Genomic DNA, 25,390 nt, shown 5'->3' on the forward strand with positions numbered 1-25,390 from the left:
CTTGATTTATGCAAAATCAAATCGCATTTCATAGCGCAACTCAGCTCCTCTTTGTTCTTTTCTGTGCTAGGGTTGCATTGCTGGGATGCTGCTGCCTCAGCCATAGTCCTTGGTATTAGAATAGGTTTGATATAGATAGAAATGATCTGTTTACTTTTATTGATGAGCCTTCTAACAATAGCATGAGCTTACAATGCAGAAGCCTGCAGTTGCTATGTGAAAACTGCCTTTCTGAGCTCCCCCCCCACATCACACAGAGAGGGTTGTTTTTAAAGCATGTATGTAGTATTAAGCTAGACTTCTTCCCTGCTATAGGAGTTGTTTCCAGACACTAGAGACAGAATTCAAGTGAAAGTGCCTTTGGCATAACACTTTGTAAAGCTACAAAGGAAATATTCACAGGCACAGAAACACTGTCTTAGTGCACCCTAGGATAAGTTGTGGCGGCTATTGATGAGCAGGCAGATACCTTCAAAGGCGGTGTTCTTGTTCCAGACCACAGATTTACAGCTGTGACAAAAGTTTGTCTTTTTTAAGGCTCATGGGTGCTGTGAGGGGGATCAAAACAGGAGCTGCGTGAGCCCTGATCCCATTTATGCTGGTTTTGTGGTTCCTGTGTGCGGCTGTTCCTCTGCCCCCTGTTCCTCACGTACTTCCACTTGGATGGCAAGTGAGCAGTGCCCAGCCCTGCCCACGCCACAAGCTGTCCTGCCAGAAGTGGCCATGGAGCATCACGGAGCATCGCTGCCGCTGCCAGCACTCACCTTCTCCGCGCATCACTGCCGCAGTGGGTTTTGGTGGCTTTGTGGAGAGAATATAACCAGCAGGGCTCTTTGCAAGCAGCACACCAAGAACAATCATTTCACTCTTGCTGTGGTGTTAGGATGATAAATACACATGTAAACGTAGGAAAGACCAGAGATAAAATGGTTTGACAAATAGGCTGTGCTACCTCTGCTTCCTTCGAGGGAATGAGGTACTCACGACTTACTTGCAAAAGCTGGGGATGATTTTAAGCTCTGCTTTTATATCCGTAGGATAATAAGGCCGCACAGGGACCATGTAGTTTAACATTATGCCAAACATAAGTTATTCCTTTTCCTTAGCATTCATAAGTCCAAACAAATGTGTAAATAAAGTAAGAGGTGTTTTACAAAAGGCTGAAGCTTTGTTGCCTTTTACTGCTGCCATTCAGACATCATGTATTGCACAGGTGAGTGCCACAGAAAAGAACAATAGGAATGATTAGTGTTAAAATCTTTTCATATTTAAAAGACTTAAAAACAAAAACACCCAAACCAAAAGATGGAAAAACTTTGTAACCTATAAATTCCACAGGCTGTAGCTGCATACAAGGAGACATCGAGAAATGCAGGATTAGCCCAAACCTGACAAGAAAACATTGAGGCAGGATCAGCACCAGATAGTGAGGCTGATGTTCCACAACTGTTGTTTGCCTTTCAAACATTTATGTTGTCGTTTCTTAATTATGCCATCGCTATCTGGACTGCTAATCACTGGTAGCTGAAGCTTTTGGGGTTTCCTGTGCTAAGCTCTGATAGCAGCAAGTTCAAAGAGAGCTTGAGTTCTGTCAGGGAAAATTGCATTTTCTAAATGGATACAGAAAGTGAAATTAGGGAAAGATATTTGCCATTATTTATCTTGACTGATTTGCTCCATTAAAAAAAAATATTGCGTAGTCACATTTATGCATACAAATTTAGCTCTGTGCAAATTTAGCTCCACGTTCACGCCACAGGAAAAAGAATGTTCCAGTACATGCTAATGATAATTTAATATTTTAAAATTGCAAATCTGTGATCTGAAATTGTAATATTATGGTGCCATTGTTCCGTGAGGCAATCAAAAATGGAGATTCTGAGAAAACATTTGCATAATAATAGCTGCCGTGCATGTCTGGGCTCTGGATGCACCTATTTAGTAGTTACAGGCTATTTTCCCCTTCCATCTACTGGAAGGCGAGAGCTCCGATTGCGAGGTAGTGTTTTTGAAGGTGCGCGTCTGTGCTCCTGCTGCAGCAGCTTTTACATCTTGCTTTGCAGGCTGGCAGCTCTGGGGATGGCTCTGCCTCTTGGTGTGACCAGGGCAGTGCTCCTGCCGGCACGCTCTGGCTGCGCCCAATGCGGTGCTGGTGCTGGAGGGCGATGCGGAGCCAGCCCCAGCTGCTTCTAAGGAAAGCAGGAGATTTCATATAATGCACAATTATCTGATAATTTACCCATGGGAGAAATTTCTTTCAAACCTTTGGCAGGTATCAGTTGGCTTATTTCCTAGAGAGTGAGGTTTTATTCCCTTTATGTATTTTATTCTTCTGGAAGTGTAGGAACTGTGGGTTTCTGTCTGTGTGTATGCATCTAATCCCTTATGATGCCATCCTGTCTCTCCTGAAGCTTAATAACCCTGATCTTTTCAGTCTCTCCTGGTGTGGAAATGGTCTGATAACAAACACTGCTCTTCTCTTACCTCTTTATTTCCTCTGTGCCTTTGGGGAGCTGTAGGCAGCAGGACTTCGCACGGCGTGGGGTGAAGGTGGACCATTTCTCCTGCTAATAGCAGGTGCCGTAACCTCCCTACAGCTCAGTTCGGCTCGGGGGAGAGCTCTGTGAAAGCTCCTGGAAACCCACACAAGATGCAGGTGTTTCTCACCTGTGTCTTTTCCCCCTTTTCTCCTCCCACCTTGTATACACGTCTCAGAGGGATGTGAAGTCTTACTGCAGTTTGGTTTTGTGTGCAGTGCAGTAGAGCATCTTGCTTTTTTTGTAACTTCATTTCTTGCTTTTTCTTTTTCTTTCTTTTTCCAGAGTCGGAAACATGCCAGCAAAGTTCGCCTCTATTATATGCTTCATCCCATAGATGGAGGCTGTCCAGCTAAAAAGCTCCGATCAGAAAATGTGGGTATAATTTGAGTCCCTGTTTACTCAACTGCTTTGTGAATCATTGACTCTGTGCATTTTTTTTCTGTAACAGCTACAGATAATCAAGTACCCAGAGGTAACATTTAGATTAGCTGAAATGCTAAGTAACTGGAAATAATTTTCAATAAACTGTACAAGAAATATTATGCATGTCAGCAACAGTAATTGCATTTTTAGTTATTTGAATGCTCTTTCGCTGCAGATATCCAGCATTTATTTAGTTTAACGAAGACCAAACTACCTGTAATGGCCTGGTTTTTGCTGGTGAGCGACTGCAAAAGTCAGAAAGGGTAAATTGCTGCAGGGAGGCTTATGGCTGAGTGTTTGGGAGGGTGGAGGCTGCTCCTCGGTGGCTCTGGCCGAGGCTTTAGAGCTGCTGTGCTTGAAGCCAGCAGCTTTTCGTATGCAACTGCAAAACTTGCTGTTTGGCCAGCACTTTGGGTGCCGTGCAGCGTGTTCTAGGCCTTAAGGTGAGGACTGTGCCTTGGACCCTGTGCCCCCCGCTCGGACTCAGCTCCTGGTGTCCCTGCTGTCCCTGTGCAATGATGCAGCTGGAAACCACAGCATGACCAGAAAGGTCACCTGAGACTAAAGTGACCTCCACAGGTCTCCTCTGACCTGATTTTTTCTATGGGTCAATGGAAGTGGAATGCTGCGGCTGAAAGACTCCTCGTGGAGGCTTTGCAATCTGTCTGCAGTTCAAAAAAAATGCGATTGGTTCTTCAGCTGCATTCAGATAAACAAACAGGCGTGAGGCAATCAGAGCAGCTCACAGCCATTTGTCGGGCAATAAAGGCAGACTACATTTATGAGTGAACGATTCTCAGTGAATTATTCAGTCAGCTCTTTCCCGTGTTCCCAGGCCCATGTGAGAGCTGCCGATGAGATTCCAGCAGATAGTATCCAAGCCATTTCAGATCTATGCGACTGTGACTGTGGCTTAATGCTATCAATATTTAGCGAGATATCTTCTAATTAAAGGAGGAAGCCTGTGAGTGTTGCCAAAGGGATCTGAAAGCTCCTTCACACAGTAATTAAAATTTTAGTAGAACTTTTATGTTGCACACAGGGTAATTGCAGATGCAATCTACCCCATAACAACAGAATCTCACACTATTTTTATCGAATTATTAATTACAGGATGTTAAAGATAGAGTGGACATGCACATATAGACTTGAAACGTAATTCTTTAATGAGCTCCATTACATCAAACAAGAAACCCCAGGCCTGCACGTGCACCTTAGCACATGGATATGGTGGACAGAGAGAACCAAACAGACCTCAAATCAAAGCTGAATGAATTCCCATTTATTTTATGAAAGGGCACAGTGAGGACTAAGGTAATTCTATGTTTCCTTGTGTTTGATTGTGCCAAGGGCAGCCCTTAATGGGGCATGAATTGAATAAATCCTTATGAAACAGGTGAATGATATGCTATGCAAGACCTACATTCTGAAATTATTTATATTATAAAAATGTAGCAGGGAAAATCTGCCAACATTTACAGCGCAGTATTTGCAAAGTAGTCCTATTGCTGATCAGCTATTATCCAAGCTTTCAGCGTTTAAATAGAACAGAAATATTTAGGACATCTCTGAGGCAGCATGATAACATCATTACTGTGTACAGAATGCAGCTGTATTGCCAAATTCAGATATCTAGTAACATTAGTCAAGCCATGACATACTGACTTAAATGAATATTAGAAATAATCCTTGCAAACCAATTAAATTTCCGCAACTAAAAAGGGAGTATTATCCTTCTTTCATCAAAAACTGCACTGTTACATGACTGTATGCAATTTCTTTAGTATCCTTTTGGCCACAAAACAAAAATACTTTGTCTTTCTCCACATGACAATAGGAAAGAAAAGTTTCTGCAGTTGTAGATGAAATAGTTTGAGAGACAGCATTTTCTACCTGGCCTCTCAGTGGTGTGAAGGGTTGTATATGCTATTATTTGAGGAGTATAAAAAGCATTCTGCATTCCTAAAACACCCATTATCCTTGCAAAGTAAGAAGACCTAGACATACAATTAGTTTTGCACTGGGTGACATCCTAATTGTTGGGCTATTCATTACTATTTTAATTTTTTGTGTGTGTGGAGAAGGGACAAATCTCATGTCTTTGGTGTACTGAGTGGTGGTTGACATTTCATTTTAAATTTCCATTTAGTGTTTCAGCTGAAAGAAATCTGAGGAAGTCACAGCTTGTGTCAAGGCCACTCTGAAATTAGGAGTCATATCCTCAAGTCTCAGAATTAGTTTTAGTCAGGGTGTTCTCACTTGAAGAAAAAAAACAGCAAAGTAGGGCTCCACTTATAATCAGGGCAAACATGATGAAAATTTTTGATCTGCTAGGAAATGAACTCTTTGGGCTGGGAGAAAAGCCTTCCAATTCTTTCTCGCCCTATTTGTACTGTAAGATGGTGGAGTTGCTTTAACTATCATCTTCCTTCTGGCATACGTGCTTGTGTTGTGAAAAGCATCCCTCACTTCATCTAGGGTTGGCTTTTTTCAGTGAATGTATAGGTCTTAAGATGCTCCTTAAAGCCTGTTTTGGATTTAGATTGCCATGAATTGGTACTTGCTGTTTGCTTGTACCACAAGAAGAGCAGGCTCCAAAAGAGCAGGCAAGTGGTCTAAACCTCACACAGAGCATTGTGGAAACAGCACTTTAACAGCAGCACCTTCTTCATGCACAGAAAATTAACTCAAATTTAAAAGACACTTTGCAGTGGCTGGAGTGGTATGTTTTATATTGCTGTATTTCAAGGGTTTGTATAATCTTTTCTTCTTAATAAAAACTAGGAAATGAAGACAGCAGATTTGCATCTACGGATTAAAAATCCACATTTTTTCTTGAGGATTTCTTAAGCAACATCCAGTAAAGGACTGCAACTGCCTGGCCCTGCATGAGGATTATGCCTTTTAGTGGCTTGTTAACAGGCATCTGAATAACTGAAGTTAATTCTGGTGGATGTACAAGATTTGCTTTGAAATTTATAACATTACAAAGAGAAGCCCTATGAATTAGGCTGGCCTGCGCTGCTGCAGAGCGGGGGGAAAGAGGAGCAATGTCAGCGCTGGGAAACAGATACTTGATCTCCGAGGCTGTGCATGTTGTGCTGTGCTTCAGCTGATGCAAGGTCATTAGCCCTGTCACCGGTACATCTTTGCAAAGGTTAGAGAGAGGGGATTGCCTGGAGAAAATCGCAAAAACAAAGAGTAGAAAAAAATCCTTGCACGTTGGCTCAGCTTGTGTAACACGGGGCTAGAGTTGCTGGTCTGGGCTTTATGGAAGCTAAATTGAGATGTTTTCAGCTTTAGGTTGAGCAGGGCAAGGTGAGCAGTGGGAATGAGCCCAAGGGTGCTGTGGGGGGCTCCTGCCCTGGTTCGGGCTGGCTGGGCTGCTGGCAGCGCTGGTCCCTGTGCGATCTGGCCAACAAGCGACGTTGTTTTACTGGTTGGCTGCACAATCCTATCCACGCGGTGTCATTCAACAGGTGACAAAAGACACCGGGGTCAGGTTCCCCCCAGCCCATCTGCTTACAGGTGAAACAGCCGCTGACATAGCACCAAGGCATAATTACCCTTCAGGGCTGGGTCCAGCCTCTGGGCAGGGTAGCGCAGAGGCCAAGGAAGGTGATACTGCGACAAATGCTGCAAGTGTGGGTACCTAAGGTCTCTCCAAACATCTTGATACTGCTAATGAAGAACAGCATTCAGGGTGTGAAAGATGGCTGGCTGTTAGAGCAAGGGTCTGTTTGTGTTTTAGGCAGAGCCTCGCTCTCAGACTGATCGGGAAATGAGGGCCACTGCTCGTCAGGTGAATGCCAGGCTGGTGGTGAAATCCCCACCCAGGCTTTGAGATGCTCACCCAGAAACATCAGTGAGCTTAGATAAGATGGGTAGTGATCTAGGATAAATGTGTAGTGCTTCGGTTTAATTGTGAACTTGGGGGGTCTGAGGGTCATTTGACCGTTTTTTTTCTTTTTTTAGATGCAGTCTAGCTATGAAAGTAGGTTGGGAAGAAAAAAACATCACTGAAGAGCAGAGCAAGCAGAGGAAGGGACCCTAGTGCGTAAACACTGAAGTGTATCAGGTTTTCAAACGAGCTCTGTTGGAGTCTTTTTATATGTTACCACCGCTGATGATCAATAGAGTCTGGGAATTTTTTCTCGGCTCTTAACTTTCAAGTGATTTCTCTTTGAAGACATAAAATATGTTGAGAGAATCCTATTTAAAAGAAGTGCAAATTACACCCAGAACAGTACTTATCGCCTCTTGAGATTTCTCCCTAAGGTTTAAGTTGATTTATAGTTAATAACAACAACAAAAAAGCAATGAAAATCAGTCCTCCTTCTAATTGTTCTTATTTCTTGGGAGAAGACGACCTTAAACAGTGGGTTGGGTGCCCCTGCACAATCAGTTCACTGTTCCAGTGCCTGTATCCTGCTCCCCAGCTGCTGGGGGGCTCAGGGGCCCCTCCGGTGCGTGACTTGGGGTCACTGCATGCGGTGCTGCTTTGTGTGGGGTTTGTGCGGGGCAGGAGCTTGTGTGCCTGGCGCTCTGGGGCACTGTCTGTGTGAGCTGAGGACATGTCTGGAGGAGCCGGCTGGACACCGGTGGGGATGTGCTGGTGGTGGCAGCGCTACTGGGGCTCCGGCGGTGCTGCGTGTGACCTGGGGAGAAGTCTAGGCTGGAACTGTCTCACACATTTGCATGGGGGAGTTAAAAAGCTGGGACCTTCATTCTCTGTCCAAATAGAAGGATGAAATTTGACAAAGGGGAATTGGATTTTTGAGTGTGATTTTGCTGTGTGGCCAGCATTGGGCTGAACAGGGTGCCCCAGTAAACGCCTGAGCCGTCTTCTATCTTTGCACATGGATGAATTGCAAAACTCATTTGCAACTCGTTGTGAAGATTGCAGCCTCTAAAGCAGACTGTTTTCTGTTTTGACAATATACCAGCAGTTGGAAGAATATTTGTTTAAATAAAAAAAATTAAAAAAAAGAATAACAGAGTACATGACTGCCTCCAGATGGCTTGTCCCTGGAGGCAGTCTTGCCATGGCATGGGGCCTCTTGCCCGGAGAATGAACCAGGATGCTAACTGCATGCATACAGCAGGTCATTTCCCAGCTTTCGAAAGATCTTGCTCTTCACAGAGCAGTATTTTCAAAAGTGATCGTTTAGAAATTGTGCGAGGCAACCAACCTGCCATACTGCGATCTTCTGAAAAGAGAGGCCATGCATATATGGTCCTAAATGCAATCCTTATTTCCCTTATGGATGGATTGAATAATTAATTGTGACTAATGGTGCAAATCTGCCTCTTTCCCCTACTTAATAGTTGTTTGTACGGTTACCCTTGTATCTGTGGATACTGTTTGTTCGCAAACATTTGCTGGCAGCAGAGTTAATGATATTTTGCTGACAGCCTTCAGCTGCAACTGCTTCTTCTCACAGGGTGTGCTAAGAGCGATAGGTCTCAGCTCAGCTACACGGCTGGCCAGAGGCATGCTGGCTCTTATTCTTTCAAGAATAACATTAGTGAGTGACGGAGACAATATTCTCATTAAATCGGGGCTTATTTGTAAAAATAAAAATGCAGTTACTGGTGACTGTGAAGGACGAGCCCTACCTACATCACTGTGGCTGAGAGAACCTCTTGCTGGGACTGAAATGCAGTCACGCTCTTGAAGTTTTAAAACTTCTGCTCATCTGTTAGCTGACATCCAGGAGCTTGCAAAGGGACGCAGCCTTCTCACTGAGATGCTTCATTGTGCGGATACCCACGGAGTCTGGGGGAGAAATGGAGCAGGAGACCCTTGGAAATCACATCCTCGACATAACCTGGAGTCCTCTCCTGCTTCCGCGTGGCTGCCTGGTGGGCTGATGCACCTGTTTTTTGTTTTTTTGTCTCCATCCAGGGCAGTGATGGTGACACAGTGGATAAGAACAAATGCTGCACACTATGTAACATGTCCTTTACCTCAGCAGTGGTGGCTGAATCGCATTACCAGGGGAAAATCCATGCCAAAAGGTTAAAACTGTTGCTAGGTGAGCCGCCGGCACTGAAGGCCGCAGGTAGGTGTGAGGCGGTGGGGCTGGAGCGGGCTGGGGCAGCGCACGGGCACCTTGCTTGTGCCCCTCTTGTAACAACCTTTAAGAATTGCTGATGCTCGTTATTGTCTGCTTTGTTCACATAGATTAGTGGCTTATCAGCCAGCGCTGGCCTTTCTGTGAGAGCTCTGTGTCTGGCTCCATGTTTCTGAAATGTTTTGCTCTGTGGAAGACAGTATCTCCGCTGGGCACAAATAGCCGAGCCTCGCTTTAATTATCAGAAGTTATTTGACAGCTCAGCTAATACACTTAATAAACCTTTCCTGTTACTGTACAGAGCAGAATCCTATTTGCTTTTACCTCAGAGGGAAACATAGTCTTTAAAAATGTTTTGGATCAATTGTCTTTTGATTTTTGCCCAGACAGGTATTCACGCTTTCCTCCACAGTGATTCCAATAATGTGAGCCTATTAACTTTCACTTTTATAACGTCAAATGTTTGAATCAGATAATTTAACCATCTTATTGTTTGCTTGACCATAAAGTCCCTGCAAAACACTAATATACTGTAAAACAAAACTTCCTCTGGGGCTGTCAGGGCAGAGGACACTTGAACAATGTATTCCTCATGCTAAACAGGCAGCACCGTTGTGCTGTAGCCCTGCAGACAGGAGTCTGTATTTCACTGTTAGTATCAGTGGTGCTTCTTTTAGAACAATATAAATTTTGCTGGGCACTTTATATCCTGCCTAACAAGATGTGCATAAATCTTAGAAATGACTAAATAAGGGTTTTTTGTCTGCCTGTGTGTTTTTGTTGTTGTTTTTAACTTTACAGACTGATGATGCTGATGCATATCATTTGTCCTCTATCAGTATTGGCTTGGGAAATGCTATTGCCTTTCCCTGAGGGTATACAGGGACTTGCATTAGATTATGGCTTGCTTGTTTTAGCTAAGGAGGATGTTCTCAGAATGCTCGTTAAGTGAAGGTGTGGCAGCATCCCTGCTGAGGTTGCTGAGATGCACCTGAGAACTTCGCTGGTCCTTTGGGCACGTGGCTGTGGAACCCATGGGAGTCAGCACAGTGGGATAGGCACCTCTGTAAATGAAGTCAGAGATGTGCATGGACAGGCAGTGTGCAGATAAGAAAAATTGTACGGTCTGCTGTACTACAGACCTCTGAAGCAGCACGGAGCTGGCTTAACGGAGGGTCTCTGTGTCCTGGCAGTGCCCAGCTGTGCTATGCTGCTGGTAGGTACAGGGGCTGCAGGGCTGTGTCAAGGCATGACTTTCAAAGAGTTGCAGCTTTGCATTATGTTTTTATCTAATTTTTTAATCATCTGGATCAGCCTCACAGAGGCAATAAGTGATCTGCACCACATGCTCTGTGAGTAATGGGCTCTTCAGCTGCAGTAATCACTAGGAAAGAATAACTTCAGGACTCATCAAGTCCCCCAGATACTTGATCTGATGAAGCTGAGCTGCAGGAATATGTTAATAAGCACCTTCTTGCTCTCCAGCAGTTCTCAGAAATGTGCTGTTTGGACATAGCATTTCTCTGGGCATTCCTATAGCGTTCCTCAGCATTCCTGCACTGGAATGCCATCCTGCTCCCTCCTGGCTGGCGCAGCTGGGGAGGCCGCAGTCTCAGACAGCTCCAGAGGCTGTGCAGGAGCTGAGGACTGGCTGTGCTGAATTCAGGACAGACTCAGTACTGAGGGATACCAGCACTTTTCCTCCCCAGTGCCATAGGAGGCCCCTCCAGAGGTTCTTCTACATCATCATTAAAGCCGTGATTGCCAGACGGCCTGGGAACATTTGGCAGCAGCTCTGACACTATTATTTCTTAACTTGCGTTTGCTATCAAACAAAAGCGAGAAAGACTCTACACAAATATTTGAACACTCATAATCTTGTCATTCATTCAAAAAAAAAAAAAAAAAAGCTTAAAATATTCTGAAAGTTTCCCAAGTGCTTTTATTATGGCTGAGATTAAACATATACAGTTAATCTAATGAAGTACTTTGGTGGTATTAGGCAAGTAAAAATGGGTAACAGTCTTCAGGTTGCAATACGTGATTTGCAGCCTTGCACAAAAATGTATTCTCTATAACCCTAAGTTGTTGTGAAACTCTGAACTGACCCTTTGCTTAATTGGGGCATCTGTTTGTAAAGGGAGAAATGAATTTGGGAAATTCTTTGCACAACCATCTTTCTAGAAGTCATTTCATTCACACAGACATGCAGATGCTTTTGTGGAGCATAGTGACAACATGTGTTTGGGAGAAAAAATGAAGACTAATGAATGCAATTGAAGCTGCAGGGAAAAATCAGAAAGAATTCTAGAACTGTTTGGAGAGCAGTGTTTTCCAATTAGGAAGGAAGGAAGGAAAGAAAGAAAGAAAAGAAAAAAAAGCATTGGAGAATACGTATTCCTCGTGACAAAAGTGAAAATTTTGAAAAATATTGCAGCTGGAGTTTCATTCCCAGTCACAGTTCCTGGAAGCAGCGGCATCGGCCCTGAAGCACCCTGTGCCACAAGATGCCGTGGGACCTGCGGTGATGGCCTGGGGCTGGAAATCCTCTGCAGCTTCACCTCTGCAGGGTGGCTTCTCTCCAAGTGCAGCCCCGTGGCTTCCTTCCCTCCTCAAATCCATGTCCATCAGGAAAGTGGCAGAAGGAAGGGTTTCTGCAGGTATCTCCTCCATGAGCTGGGGAGACTGAGCATGTGTCTGAGTGCTGAGCACTCGTCCTGGCGAGCAGCGTGGTGCCAGAGCAGTGCTGAGCACACTCAGGAGCAGTTCAGGGGCTCTCCGAGGAGCTCCCATGCTGTAAGGTGAAACGTTTGTTTTGTCTCTGCTGAACTGGTACACAACACACTTCTTCAGCATCACCATGGAGGCTGCATAAATCCTGAACTTGGAGCAATCTGTGCCCTGTGCAGATGGAGCAGTGCAAGGCCTGAGCACACGTGGTGCCCGGTGCAGGAGCTATTCCATTGCCCCCATGTTCCTACCAGGGAGTCCAGAGGCACTTTCTGATTCCCTTATGCTGGAGTTTTGTACTCACTGGCTTTGGGAAAGGTTGCAGACCTGTTCTGCAGGCACATGCTGCACACACTGACTGCAGTCTGCCTCTGAAGAAACCCCTTTTTAATATTCTGTGTTTTCTGTCTCACCAGTCCCATAGAAAATTAGATTTATTCATAGCCTCTTTACGGGGCTACACCTTCCCTGTCTATTTTATCATCCTAATGAAATACAGATCTCCAACTTATTCGGTGATGCTTTCAGAGGAGGGAGGGGTGCCTTAGCGGTAAGGTTTTTCACAATAGGAAAGTGATCTCTCATCGCTACAGCAAAATATTGGTGATGATTTTCTGTTGCTTCTGCTGTACAAGGTTGTAGCCCTCAGAGGGTTTATGTCACCGCTATTTCTGATGAATTTCTCCAATCATTTCCAACATCTTCCATCAGATTGCATCCAGTCACCAGGCTGAGTTATAAAGAACTGCGGGGGAAAAATAGCTGCTACCTTCATTTATCCAGGTGTGGGTGCCTGCAGTGCCCCTTTGTTGTGGCTCAGGTGCTTTCTCCTTCTCGTGCTCCATTCCTGGAGAGTGGCAAGGATGACAAGTTGGGTGCCATTTAAGTACAGCTATGAATAAAAAGCTTTGCATGCAAGAAATAAGTCAAACATTAGTTCATTGCCAGAGTGCTAAATTGTTTCTAACTTTGTGTTTTGCTTCATGCAGCAAAGTAAGACTTTCTCACTTCCCTCCCACAGCAAACAGGAATGTAAGGCAGACTGTCGTGAGCTGTTTAGCATTTTGAAGTACTTGAAATAGTCAAACTTGCAGCTTTTATGTTTGTGTTAGGACAGAGCAACGTTTTTAACATTTGACGTCTTGTGAGTGTTTATTATTAATTTTCGTGTTGCTGCTCAGGGAATGATGATGTTTCCTGTTCTGTAGTAGCTATGTGCTGAATAACAAAACGATAAATCCACGTTTGTGGGGAAGTCAACTTTCATCTGTTTCTCTTCAGGAGGGTTTGGAAGACACGCGATGTTTTCATTAGTTGTCAGACTGGGTTCAGCACGCCTTAGGACTGCCTGTAGTTGTAAACTGCCCCTGAGGAACATGGCTTTACGAGAAAATGCTTTGTGTTGTGAGAGCTGAGAGGAAATCCCTGCCGTGCCAGAGCACGCGGGTGAGGCAGGCACTGGGTCCATGCGAGCCTCGGGGGGTACCAGCACAATCCCCGCAGCAGCAGCGTGTCCTGCGGACACCCTCCCTCCTTCTCTGCTGTCGGGTGAGCACCAACAGCATCAGGACAGGCCTGGACGCATGGCCACGGTACCGGCTGTCCAGCTGGCGGCCGAGCAGCATGGCATACTGCTGTCATATTTCCTTAGCGAGTGGGAGATGTAACTCCTGCGGACACCACCAGCTCTGCAGAGCGAAGAGCTTCCCCTCTGGTCCCCATGGTTCCCCTCTGGCGGCAGCTAACGTAAAGAGGGATAAAGCTGAGTAAAGGATCCCTTAGATTTGGCTTTGTAGCCTGGGGCGCCTGGCAAGTGGCACGTTGAATACATCACAGAGCTCCCGGGCTGCCGCAGTAGCTGTCTGTTCGGGCAGTGCCAGAAGCCTGCACATCTCTGGTTGTGGCCTCTCCTGTGGCCAAGGACAGAGGCAGGAGCAGGACAACGGCTCCTGGTGAGGTGCAGACTGTTGCTGGAGCAGGAGCAGGCTGTGCAGCACTGCCCTGTGTGAAATAAATCCACACACAACGAGGAGGCTGTTGGCCAGACAGCAAAACGAGTAGAATAAACATCTTCAGCAGGAGTCAATTAGGTGGTCACTTTATTAACTAATGCCCAAAAGAGCTCATTTTGCTAGCGCTGTGCAGAGCGTGGGTCACATCAGCAGAAGTAAGAAAATTCTTCTTCAGGTGTTTCTCCAAAGGAGACGTGGACGGGAGGATGGCAGTGCCTCACAACCAGCAATAATCCGGGCAGAGAACACCTGATACCTTGGCAGGTGTCATCAAAACAATAGAGGCTTATAAAGCCCTGGAAATGGATAAGGTTGTAAGTAACATGATAAGTAAGATATGATTTCCTTGAGGAAGGTTAATAGGCGTGCAATCCCGAGTAGGTCAACAGAAGACCTGCAGCAACGTGAACTCTCTGGAGCTGTGGAGACAAGTGCAGTGGGCTCAGGTCATAATTATGTGTCTAAATAGGGTTTGTTGTGCTCCCTGTTGCTGTTCCTGGCACCAGGCACTGAGGTGGTTCCGTTGCTTGCCATCCTGTGCTCTGCTGGGGCTCAGCTGGAGCAGCAAGGAGCCTCCCCATCACAGGCGAGCCTCGAGCTCCTGCCTGCAGCCTTAAAAGTTGCCTATCCTTGTAGCACGGAGAGAGTGCAGTCTGTTAATTATTTAGATAGCAGAGATTTCATCTGGAAAAAAAATAGTCACATAAAATGGAATTTTTGAATGAGGTGTGGTAATTAAGTACTAGTTGTGTGTTTTTGTATTCCAATGCTATCTAAATTTTATTCTACTTGAAGCTGTTTTCCCATGGTTTTGTACAAAAATACTGTACAAAGCAGGAAACTTATGGCAAACAAGGTGCAGCTCCATTATGTGAGGACCTGTCACTGTTTTTTCTTTTGAAGGTATTTGGATCACATTTGTTATCCCAGACAGTCTTGTGGTGAATCTGAGGGGAAACGGGACTAAATTAAGGTCGTGGATTGCTGCATTTGTCACTTCGTAATATGAAAACCTTTGAATGAGGAGTCTGAATATAGAGTATCTTTTTCCATCTGTTACACTAAAATTATTACGGTTTTCCCTGTTCTTTCCAATACCAAATACACTGAAAAATAAGAATCCTGAGATGTTATAAATCTGTTTCTCTATCTTGAGAAGCTGATGGCTTGGTATGTTTTGTTTATTCTCCACTGGCAATTTTTCCTGGAAGTAGCAATGTAAGGAGGAGAAATTCAGTAGATTCAGTCACAACAATGAGATGTGTAACAGCAATTTTTAAATTTTATGTTATTTATTTATTTTATGAGAAATGGTAGATTTTCAAGCAATGCCATCCGGAATATCTGGTGGGACACTGCAACCACTGCTGATTATTCCCGGCATCTAGTGCAGGATCTGCTTCAGGGTCTGGGGCTATCAGCTGTGGAAAGCTAACCCCTGAGTGTTCCCTTCTGCAGAAACCGCCCTGAGCTCCCTCAAGCAGCCGCACACGGACCGTCCCCCCGTGGTGTCCTCGCCGCACCAGCGCAGGGACTCGGACCGGTACTGCCAGCTGTGCGCCGCCTGGTTCAACAACCCCATGATGGCCCAGCAGCACTACGACGGCAAGAAGCACAAGAAGAACGCGGCCAGAGCCGACCTGCTGGAGCAGCTGGGGAAGACCCTGGACCTTGGCGAGCTGAGAGGTGAGGGCAAGGGGAGAGCAGGGGGCTGCTGCCCCCTTCCAAGTCGGATGTTGCTGTGAGATGGCGCTCTGCGGTTCACCAGCATTATTTAGAAGTTGTTTTCTAAGCTTTTCTTTTGCCTCTCCCTAAAGTAGTCGCATCTGTTAGTACATCCATCCTTGAGCAAGTGTTGGATGATCCCTTTGAGTCTAGACGAAAGGAGGGCAGAGCTCAGCCCGGCTGGGAGCCCAGGAGCGGGGCTGCTCCACTGCTGCAGGCAGAGCCCGACCCTGCTGCATGGAGAGGGAGCACACGGTGTCTAATGCGACTTAATTGGTGTGTGTGAAACTCTGCAGCACCCTGGGCACAAGAGAAGTATTGATTGTTTGCTATCCGTGTGTTAAACATAGATTTGCTGTTTTCCTGCTGAAGGGAGAGTGTCTCTCTGGGCTGGTCCAGGCAGTGAGCGAGCCGAGCCCTCCTCAGCTGCCGTGCCTGCTGCTGGTGTATGGTGTTGGTGGCAGGCAGATGCTGGTGATTAGCTCACTTAAAGTTGTGTGTGTTTATGGAGATGTGCTAATTTAAACCACCTGAGGATGTGTCCTCACACTGAACTCTGAACAAAGCTCCTTTTTAATATAGAGATATAATTACTGGAGAATAGGTAAGGACCTCCATTTGAAAGAGCGTTCTCTGTGGTCTCCAGATATAATCCTGCATGTACACAGTATGTCTGACTGAAATGTGCTGAGCAAAAAGTACAGGTTTGATTTTCAAAACCATACGGGAGAGCATTAACATTTTAAGATACCTTCTTTTTCCTTGCTAAATGAAATAATTTTCCTTTAAATACTAATTACTGTGCGGTATGTTGTGCATTTCTTGATCTCCAGTAAGCCTTGTAATGGTTATCCAGATCCTTCGTGTGCTACCCGGTGTGACTCACAGTGCCGTAAATGATTCATGTGGCTGAGTCACTGCCCACTGCTGAAAATACACAGGGAAATAAAACCTGGGACAGTAACATGGAAGTGCTTAGTACTGCGAACCCTGCCAAGCTCAGGAGTAGCTGAAGATGTCACTAACTGTAAATAAATCAATGGCGAAGTGCTTTATTATTTAGCTCCTGCTTAGGAGGGTTGAAGTCGGAGGGCTGTGTGTCCTGCCAGCACCAGCAGGACCGTGTGGGGTGTGAGCACCCACAGCGTGGGCAGAGGTGAGCTCTAGGTGCTGTGAGCTGCACAGCCAGGCCAAGGAAAGCGGGGCAGGCTGCTGCTGGTGTACAAAATCAAACCAACCAAAAACCAACCAAAAAAACAACCCCAAAAAAAAACAAAACAAACAAACAGACAAACAAACAAACAAAAATCACAGAATGAAATCTCCTGGATGTCCAAGGAAATAGTTTACTTTGGCAGATTGTGTCAAGTATTACTTCAAGAAAAAGATTGAGTTACCAAACGGCAACCTGTCCTGTGCTGGCAACTGAGACCTCGTCTGACCATTGATTTCAGTGTCCTGCAGTTTGGTGTCTGCAGGACGTGGTTGGTGTCATGGCCATGTGCTCTCTGTTCCCTCTGCTTGTTTTGCAACCTCACTGTTCACTCGAATGCAGACTCATTTCCTTTCCATGCTGTCCCTGGCTTTCCCAACACAAGTTAAATATTAATTGTATTTTGACTACTGTGGGAGACGTTTGATGCGTTGTGTAAGCCTGGAAAGAGCAGTGTCAGTTGAAGTACAACATTTCAGCAGCCTTTGATGCTTTGATAATGGCTATAATAAAATATTTATTGATAAATATGAATGTGTATTTGGAGAAATAAGAATAGAGTTATATTTTTGGACAAGTGATATTTATGGGAAACAAAAACATTGATTCTTCTTGCCAAGTGCTCATCTTGCAATTTTGAAATCTTACTTCTTTTCAGAAATGAGAAGGGGGAGGGGGGGAGCAAAAAGATGCCTCAATAACAGCACCATTTCACTAGCGTGTTCCAAGGTAAAGCTACGATGCATGTGAGCACTCGGTCACGTAGTCTGAATGCTTTGGCCAAGCAGTAGGTGCTGTTCAGGGTGATGGAGAATGATGATTTTGTGTGAGATCTAGGTAGTGGGATTGCATTAAAATTAAATGCCATTACAGTGGCGCTGCAGAGTGCAGAGCAGAGGGAGCTGAACCACTGCAGCTCCTTTCAGGGTGCTGTGCCTTGGGTCTCACCTTTCTGCTGGCTCTCTGTGGTGCCTGCCAGTGAAATTTGGATTTTACAGAGTGATGGAGACAGATTAGGGGCCAGCCTGTAGGTGGGATGCTGTAAACCACGTCAACATGAGTCGTCTTCCCAGAGCACTTGGTACCTGGTGAACAAGAAAGGCACCAGTCCCTAGAGCCCAAACCAGTGCCTGTCAAAGGGATTGCACCATGAAGCCCTAGAATAAAATATAGCAACCTCTGCAGTAAAGCAGAATGGGAATGGTTGCACAGGGTTGTTGTCACCTACAGCCTTTGTATTCTCCATACAAAGGTAAATTGTCAGCGGTGCAGACTTTATCTTGAAAAATCAGGCAAAGAGCTGAGTTTAATTTTCCTTCATGGCTCGTAATTTCCTTGTATGCCTTATAAATACTTTTTGTACTGTGCTGTCGCTTTTGGTTAGTAAGAAGCGATTTAACAAGTACTCCCCTGGAATGTGTTTTAATGCATTTTATGCAGAATGACATTAATGACTTTACTTTTTAATATTTTATTTAATGGAAATAAGAGTGCATTCAATTTTACATGCTTGTCATGATTCAGGGGAGAGAATGCTGATATGTCATGAGGATGCAAAAGTAAATGTGAATATAGACAGAACTAACAAGCTACTCTGGCTGGGACCACCTTGGCATTGCACACTACCTTCTGTACTGATATTCAACTCCAGCACACTTTGTTCAGGCTTTGGCTGGGCGCATTTTATGACACTAGTTTCCACTGAGTTGGCAACCTTGGTAAGCTCGATTGAGATCAATACTCTTAATTTTGGGAGTGATCGTTGCTTTTAGTTTCGTCCTGCAGTTTATCCAAGGCTATTTTTATTGTTCTGTGTCTAATTTCAGCGGAGGCCATTTCACACCTGAGGCTTCAGCTCCACAAATCCTTCTCAGGGCTCACGATTTTGGCTGGCAGGTTGGGCAACCCCTTGTTTGCAACTGCGAGATGCTCTGACGTGCTGTGAAAAGAAATCGGTGTCCCCAGTTCGGAACTCCAGTCACTGGTGGTGTTTCCACCTACACAAGTAATTAAGGGTCAGTAAGGCTGTTGTTAGTGTCTGCCGTTAAATTAGCCGCTAAACATTAGAACCTTATTACCTTAATTTAAAGTGTTGCCAGGTTCTCAGGCTGCAGTCCTGGTCTCTGCCTTGCTGGGGTCACGGCACTGTCCAAAGGCTGCAAGAGGTGCCAAGGCACCCCCCGTCCCTGCTGCGGTGCCTCTTCCATCCCTTGCCCTGTGGCATGAGCGCATCTGGTCCCTGCCTCCTAGAGCCCAGTGCAACGTGCATGGGCTGCCAGCGGTGGTCAGAGCGTGGCTGTAAATCCATTGCTGCTGCATCTGCAGTACACTCAGTAAGGAGAGCATCCAAAAACGTATTTGCAGTGTGATTTTTTGCCATGCCACATCGCAACACACAATGATGTAGGTGACTGCTTAAATACCTCTACCCTATAGCTTACTCCCTATTCTCAAGTACTCACCTGGATATTTTTAAAGATGTTTAGCTTTATGTTGGGCCAAATTCCTAGGTGAGAGATGCTCAAGGTGTTTGACCAAAGTGGGGCTGTTTTGTCTAGCTAGGGTCTGATGTTCAAAAAAGATAAATGTGATTTTATGAGAGCCTGCAAGACATAGCTGGGGAATGGTTAGTGTATATCCTATACGGTTAATTATGGTAAGCATAAACTGATCACATTTGATAATGTTGTACATTACTTATTCTAAACAGAGTATTTGAACAATTTCTTTGAAGAAATAATACTGTGGAAATTCAAAGAGACGGATATATGGTACATTAAAACTGTTCTTAAAGAGCTCAGCAGCCCATGGTAAGAATCCCACAACTCTGGTATTTTAAGCTGAGCCCTTCAATTAAGGTTGAAATGCTCTGTTCAGATCTTCATGGAAGTGAATCAGTGCAAAGCAGAAACCTGACCACAGAGACTCTGAAATTCACAATTCCCTTTACTTCTAGGAGAACAGGACAGAAATTACTTTAGCATCAATGGTTTACTGTAATGCCAATGTATGTTTAATGTCAGTGATGTTAATACTGCCTGTGATGCCAAGGGAATTACTAGGATGTTAAAATACAAAAGAGGGGAGGAGAGAAGAAACCACTCTCTTACATTCAGGGTATTAAGGGAGACAACAGAATCAGGGGATTGGAAACACTTAGGCCTGCATTTAAATGCTTAATTTATGTCAAGTCTTGCCCTACATAACAGCAATAAGAACACTCAGATTGCCATCTCCCTTTTTCAAGGATATCCAGGAGGGAAACAGGCATTTAATGTACACTCAGCCGCACTCTGTCTTTTCAGTAAAAACATGTTAGATGAGGCACAGAAGTGACTGTTTCTGTAATTCTGCTTTGAAACCACTGTACTCTTTTCCCAAGGTGAAAGAATAATGGAGTTAAATGGTATGTACACGGCAGAGATAAGAGAGCCTTATCCTTTCCCGGGCACTCTGGCACTCTGAGTTGTACTGACCCTTGGCGCCTTGTTGCCAAGTTTGCTCCGTTTATAGAAACCAGAAATTGCTCATGTTTTTCTGCCCTTCATTCTGGCACAGCACGTGGAGCTGGGAGGGCACGGAGCCCGTCCTTGCTGTACGGTCCCTGCATGCTGCTGGCACCGCGTGGATGCTCTCGCCCCAGCCATCCTCAAGCCCCTGCTGCAGCACCCTCTAGCTCCAGACCCCACGGGTCCCACCGGGGCACAAGAGCAGCCTGTGGGAGTTGGGTGCTGTGAAAGGCAAGGAGATGCCACTGCTGTTGGATTTCCTAAAAGAGGCTTCTGATCCCTCCTGCAAAAAACAAATGTTGAACCCAGAGAGTGGTCTGCCTCTCCCCATTTACGGACAGAGAAATAATAATAATAATAATAAAAGAGAAACAAATTGAATCTGCTATGCCCAAAGGCCCTTGCAGCTGTGGAGAAACTTTCTCAACAATATTGTGTTCTTATGTGACTGCACAAGTCTTTAATGAATGGTTTGGGTGAAAAGCTGTCTAGAAAGGCAAAATCGGAACATTAGTGTGTAAATAATTACTTGATCTGTGATGTCCGAAGCAGGCTAATGTCCTTTCCAGAGGGATGGGGGAGTGTAGCAGGGCACTAGGAATAAATTTCTTCAGAAGTGGACCAAATTGAGCATCTTTCCAGGAAATACACACTGACATGAACCAAAAATACTATTGGTCATTTTGACCAGCCACTGGGCAGCAAGCTGTCTTGGGAAAAGGCCTTTTTCCTCTGCCTCTAACTCTGATTGTTGCCTGTTACTATTTTTAGATTTTCAGTTTTTCAGAGAAGGCAAAGTCTTGATTTTGTTGTACTGCTGAGAACTGAGAATGCTCTTAGCCTTAAGTTAAATTATATTTTAATTATCATTAAATTACACTTCAGGGAAAGAAATTGTCAAATGACAAATTGGTTTTTATTTAGTGCAAGACTTTTAGAATAGTTTTTTTTTTTTTTTTTTTTTTTTTATTTCTGGGTATCACAGGTGCCTGTTTTTCTCATGCTTTGCTGTACAGAAATTCCACCCTTAACCCCGAACTTTTTCTTAACTCCAAAATTCCCCATTCCCTGAGATACAACCAGGACAATTCACTTTATTAAAAGGTCTGAAACAACATGCAGTGGAAAGGATGGTATCAGAAGAAAAGCAATAATAACTCTCCCAGCCTGAGTCCCGGTTAACAGAAAAAAAAAAAAAGAAAAAAAAAACTTTGGTAGCAATGTAAAAGCTATTACAATTTTTAAATGAGCAATTTTTATTGTATGCATAAATCATCTCCCATCTCTTGCTTTTTTTTCTGCTGTTACACAACAGTTAGACACGGTTTGTATGTAACTTGGGAATATCTCCAAAGAAAGGTGGCTCATCTCTTGTTATCATGCTCTTGTTTGCGTTGTGACTGCCCTGATAACCCTGCAGGGTCTCGTGGTCATGTTCTGTGCATGCACACTCTGGAGGTGAATAAATGTCTTGTCTGCAGTGAATGTCTTGGACCCTTGAGATGTGATCATAGGCAATAGACAGAGCACAGGTGAATTTTTGTTGATTCTTCATCTTGGATGTGTTCCAGTGAATGTGCAGAGACTGTTTTTGTGACTTTGCTCATAAATCGTTTTGCAGCTTCTGTCTGAGATGTGCGTGAATCTGCTTAATTGTCTGGGTCTTTTTTGCCCTGCAGTCTGTGCCCAGACACAGCGCAGTGAATTAGCAGAGAAATGCTGCCTACTCTGAGTACTTTTTCTGTCCACGAAATTGAGTGCTCCTCTTCGAGCTTAAGCATCTTTCCCATGGGACCAGTGGCCCAGTGTGGGAATGCAGCTTCCACCCTTTTGTGCTCCCAACCCCTCACCCCCCCGTATTCCCCAGCAGATAAAGCTTGCATGCATGTTACTGGTGCATTTCATTGGAGACCAGCACTTCCCTGGGCTGCCTGTTCTTGCATTAACTTGTATTAGCTTTCTGAAACTTACATTACAATAAAATGAAATGTGAGGTATTTACTTGGAAAATGACTTGTAGCTGTGGCTGTACAAATAAATAAATAAATAAATAAATAAATAAATAAATAAATAAAAAGGAAAACAGCAGGCTCAGCTAAGAGATTTGTTGGATGTTAAAAATGAAAAACAAGCAAAACTCCAATACAAAACAAATGAAAACAACCCCAAAAGTTCCTAATAACATTTCCACTGTGAGTGCACTGCGATGTTAGTTCAGTGGTGCTCAGCTGGCCAGCAGTGAGAGTAACGCCTTTATGAATAGTTGTTTGCATCCACGGAGGGCTAAAATTAGTAAAGCAAAGGCTGCTCTGTGGTCGGGGTGCAGACAGGTATTGCAGCCAACAGTAAATCTGTCAGGCAAACGAGCTCCTGGCTGCCAGCTTTTGGATGGCCCCCAGGCAACCCGTGCCAGGTTTGCAGCTCAACCTTCAGACACAGGCTGCTGGGTGCCTGGATTTTGGAGATCAGCTGATGTGCTCAGCAAATCCAGCCTCTCATTTCAGTGGATACATGGGAGTTGATCCTTTCTGGGGGGGGGGGAAAGGAAGAAGGAGAAAACAAAAGCCCCTAAGTGGTCCGGCCTCTAAATGCAATGATGAGGAATAACACTCTGATCTGTGCATGCTACAAAAGAGCAGAGGAATAAATGAGAGCTCAGTACTCATTAGTGTGAGCAAAATTATGCTTTGTGAGAGTCGTGGGAGAGAGGTGCCTGCGATGGTGAGCTGTGGGGACTGCGGTCTCCACAAGGGAGTTGCCTCTGAACCCTGCATGGTTCTGCTCCCTCAGTGCCTTTTACAAATATTCCTTTAGGCTTCCCTAATGCTTGTGTACCCTGGACTGGAAAAGTAAATAGAAAGGTTACTGTAAGGAGAAAGTCTAGGAAACTGGAAATGAAACGCAAGATCTGAGTGCCTTCTGATTAATTAGAAGCTAGCAGAGGGCAAGGGTTAATGCTCTTTTTTTTTGGGTGTTTTTTTTTTTTTTTTTTCTTTTTTCTTCAGACATCTTCATCCATTTGCACTTTCTAGCTGCCATTTTGATTCAGAACAGCCTGTGGCACAGGCAGGATTGTGCCAGGGACCTGGAATGGAAGGGAAGTCCTCTGCTTGGTGTCTCACTTTCTCTCCGTCAGAGGATGAGGAGGCTCAGCACATTTCCTAAGGCAGATGCCTTTTGCAGTGACAGTGACAGCCACTGGCCTGTGGTGTGTGGAGCAGAAAGGCAGAGGGAAAGAGGAATAGCAAATTGCAACTGCAAAAGAGGAGGAATAGGTCCTTAGCTGTGGTGACCACCCATGCATTTTCTCTCGGCATTACCACTGTTCTATTTTTCCCCAAATGGTTCTCTGTAGGCAAGATAAGAATTGCTTCGCTTTCCCCATTAGTTTTCATGGGTAAGAGCAAATTCTGCCATTTTCTGCAGTACAGAGGTGCTTTTTCTCTCTACATAGTCCTAGGCTTGCCCCCAGCCTACTCCAGAATGCTCAGCCAGTGCACAACTTAACACTTCTGGCTTTTCTTTGCAGGCCTGAAGCGCAGCTACACGTGCAACATCTGCAACGTCACGCTGAACTCGATAGAGCAGTACCACGCGCACCTGAAGGGCTCCAAGCACCAGACCAAGTGGGTATCAAATTGCTCCTGGGCCCTTCTGTCTGTGTCCTCCCAGGTGAACAGGCAAATACATAAAACAATGCTTTACGCCCCTCATGCGAGGCGCTGCCAGTGTTACACGTGGATGTTGGAGGCACCCATGGAGGGGGATGTGCGGGCTGAGACCGGGGGCTGCTGGGTGCCCCCCCAAGGGCAGCGCAGTCTGTTCGCCATCCCCTGCCCATCGCCGCGTGGAAGGTTTGCTGTCTCTCCCTGCTGAAATGCTTGATTTGAGCATATCAGAGTGTGTTGGGAACCCAAATATCTGCCCATCCTCACAAAACTGAACAGTGTGTGTTGGTTTGGGATGGACAAAGAACAAAGGGGCAGCAGTGAACCAAGAGGTTAACAGCACCTCGTGTGATGCCGTACCGCGTTGGGAGCCTCTTTCATGTGTTAAGCCTCAGGAGAGGCACTGGAAGCAAAGTGGGCTCAGGTGTTTCCTACTGAAAATGTTTGTGCTATGATTTAGAGCAATTACATACTACCCAAGTTTCTGAGTCTTAGAGGAAATCTGCTCTGTCAATTAGTACAAATTATTAAAATGAAGTGATAGAGATACGTGGTACCAAAGAGTAGATTAACGAACTAATCTCTCTTAATACACTTACATGTGAGCTTTGGGAACCATTTCAGGCTGAAGCACCGAGGGCTGCCCAGATTAGAAAAGGGATATCAAAGGTGCATTAGTTACTGAAATACTACAGGTAGTTTTAAGTACAGTCTGAATGATGAGGGAGGATGATCAAATCCGTCAGTAAGTGCTAATGCCTCATCTTGCTTAAGCTACCAAAGGACAAATGCAGCCCTTCTTCTGCTAATGTTAGACCTTCAAAGATTCCCTGTAATATTCATGTTATCTCTGCCCTGTTTATTCACACAGAGTGTTTGAATGTCTTCCAGATATTACCCTTCCTGGACCTGAGCATGTAGTCATATTCAGGATCTTAATTAGCGGAAGGAACTGATGGCGTCAGATTTTCTAATGAGGTGTTGTTCTGCCTCCCCCTCTTTGCAAAGGATGGATGGAGTGGAGGGAAAGGCAGCTGCTGAGCGGCCGTAATTGCTCCGGCAGCACCTCCCAGTCTGGATGGCTCTGCAGAGGAGACAGCTGAGGCCAGGCAGTCAAGAGGTGGCTGTAGGCTCTGCCCTGTGAGACTCAGTGCTTCATTTCTTGCCTCCCTGTTCTCTTTTGGTACGTCCAACTGATGGCACATCCCTGCTCCAGCAGGCTGCGCATGCAGGGACGGTGCCGATGGGATCAGTGTCGGTACCCGCCGCAACCAATTCCCTCTGCAGGAAAACAGAGCTGACAGCTCTTCCTGTTGGAAACCTGAAATGAGAGCAGCTGTGATGTGCTGCCGGGGCATGGAGCTGTAATTCATCTTTCCCCTGCCAGTCTTTCTGAGTTTGTATTTTTATTGCTGTTGTTGGTGCTGCTCTTATTGCAAAGGAAAAAGGAGTTCATTTCAAATCAGAGCAGCCTCACGGACAGGAGATAGGAC

The 25,390-nt window shown here is 45.1% G+C and overlaps 1 protein-coding gene across 2 annotated transcripts in view; it reads left to right on the forward strand.

Moving 5' to 3' along the window:
* ZMAT4 (zinc finger matrin-type 4) overlaps positions 1 to 25,390 on the forward strand; it is a 68,563-nt gene that overhangs the window by 25,341 nt on the left and 17,832 nt on the right. For both annotated transcript variants that reach the window (XM_068662322.1, XM_068662323.1), the window contains exons 3-6: positions 2,823 to 2,912; positions 8,872 to 9,028; positions 15,241 to 15,468; positions 23,759 to 23,855. In XM_068662322.1, the coding sequence (XP_068518423.1) occupies positions 2,823 to 2,912; positions 8,872 to 9,028; positions 15,241 to 15,468; positions 23,759 to 23,855 (572 nt within the window). The remainder of the gene's footprint in view (positions 1 to 2,822; positions 2,913 to 8,871; positions 9,029 to 15,240; positions 15,469 to 23,758; positions 23,856 to 25,390) is intronic.

Source organism: Anas acuta, chromosome 27 (genome assembly GCF_963932015.1).
Source record: "Anas acuta chromosome 27, bAnaAcu1.1, whole genome shotgun sequence".
Lineage (NCBI taxonomy): Eukaryota > Metazoa > Chordata > Aves > Anseriformes > Anatidae > Anas > Anas acuta.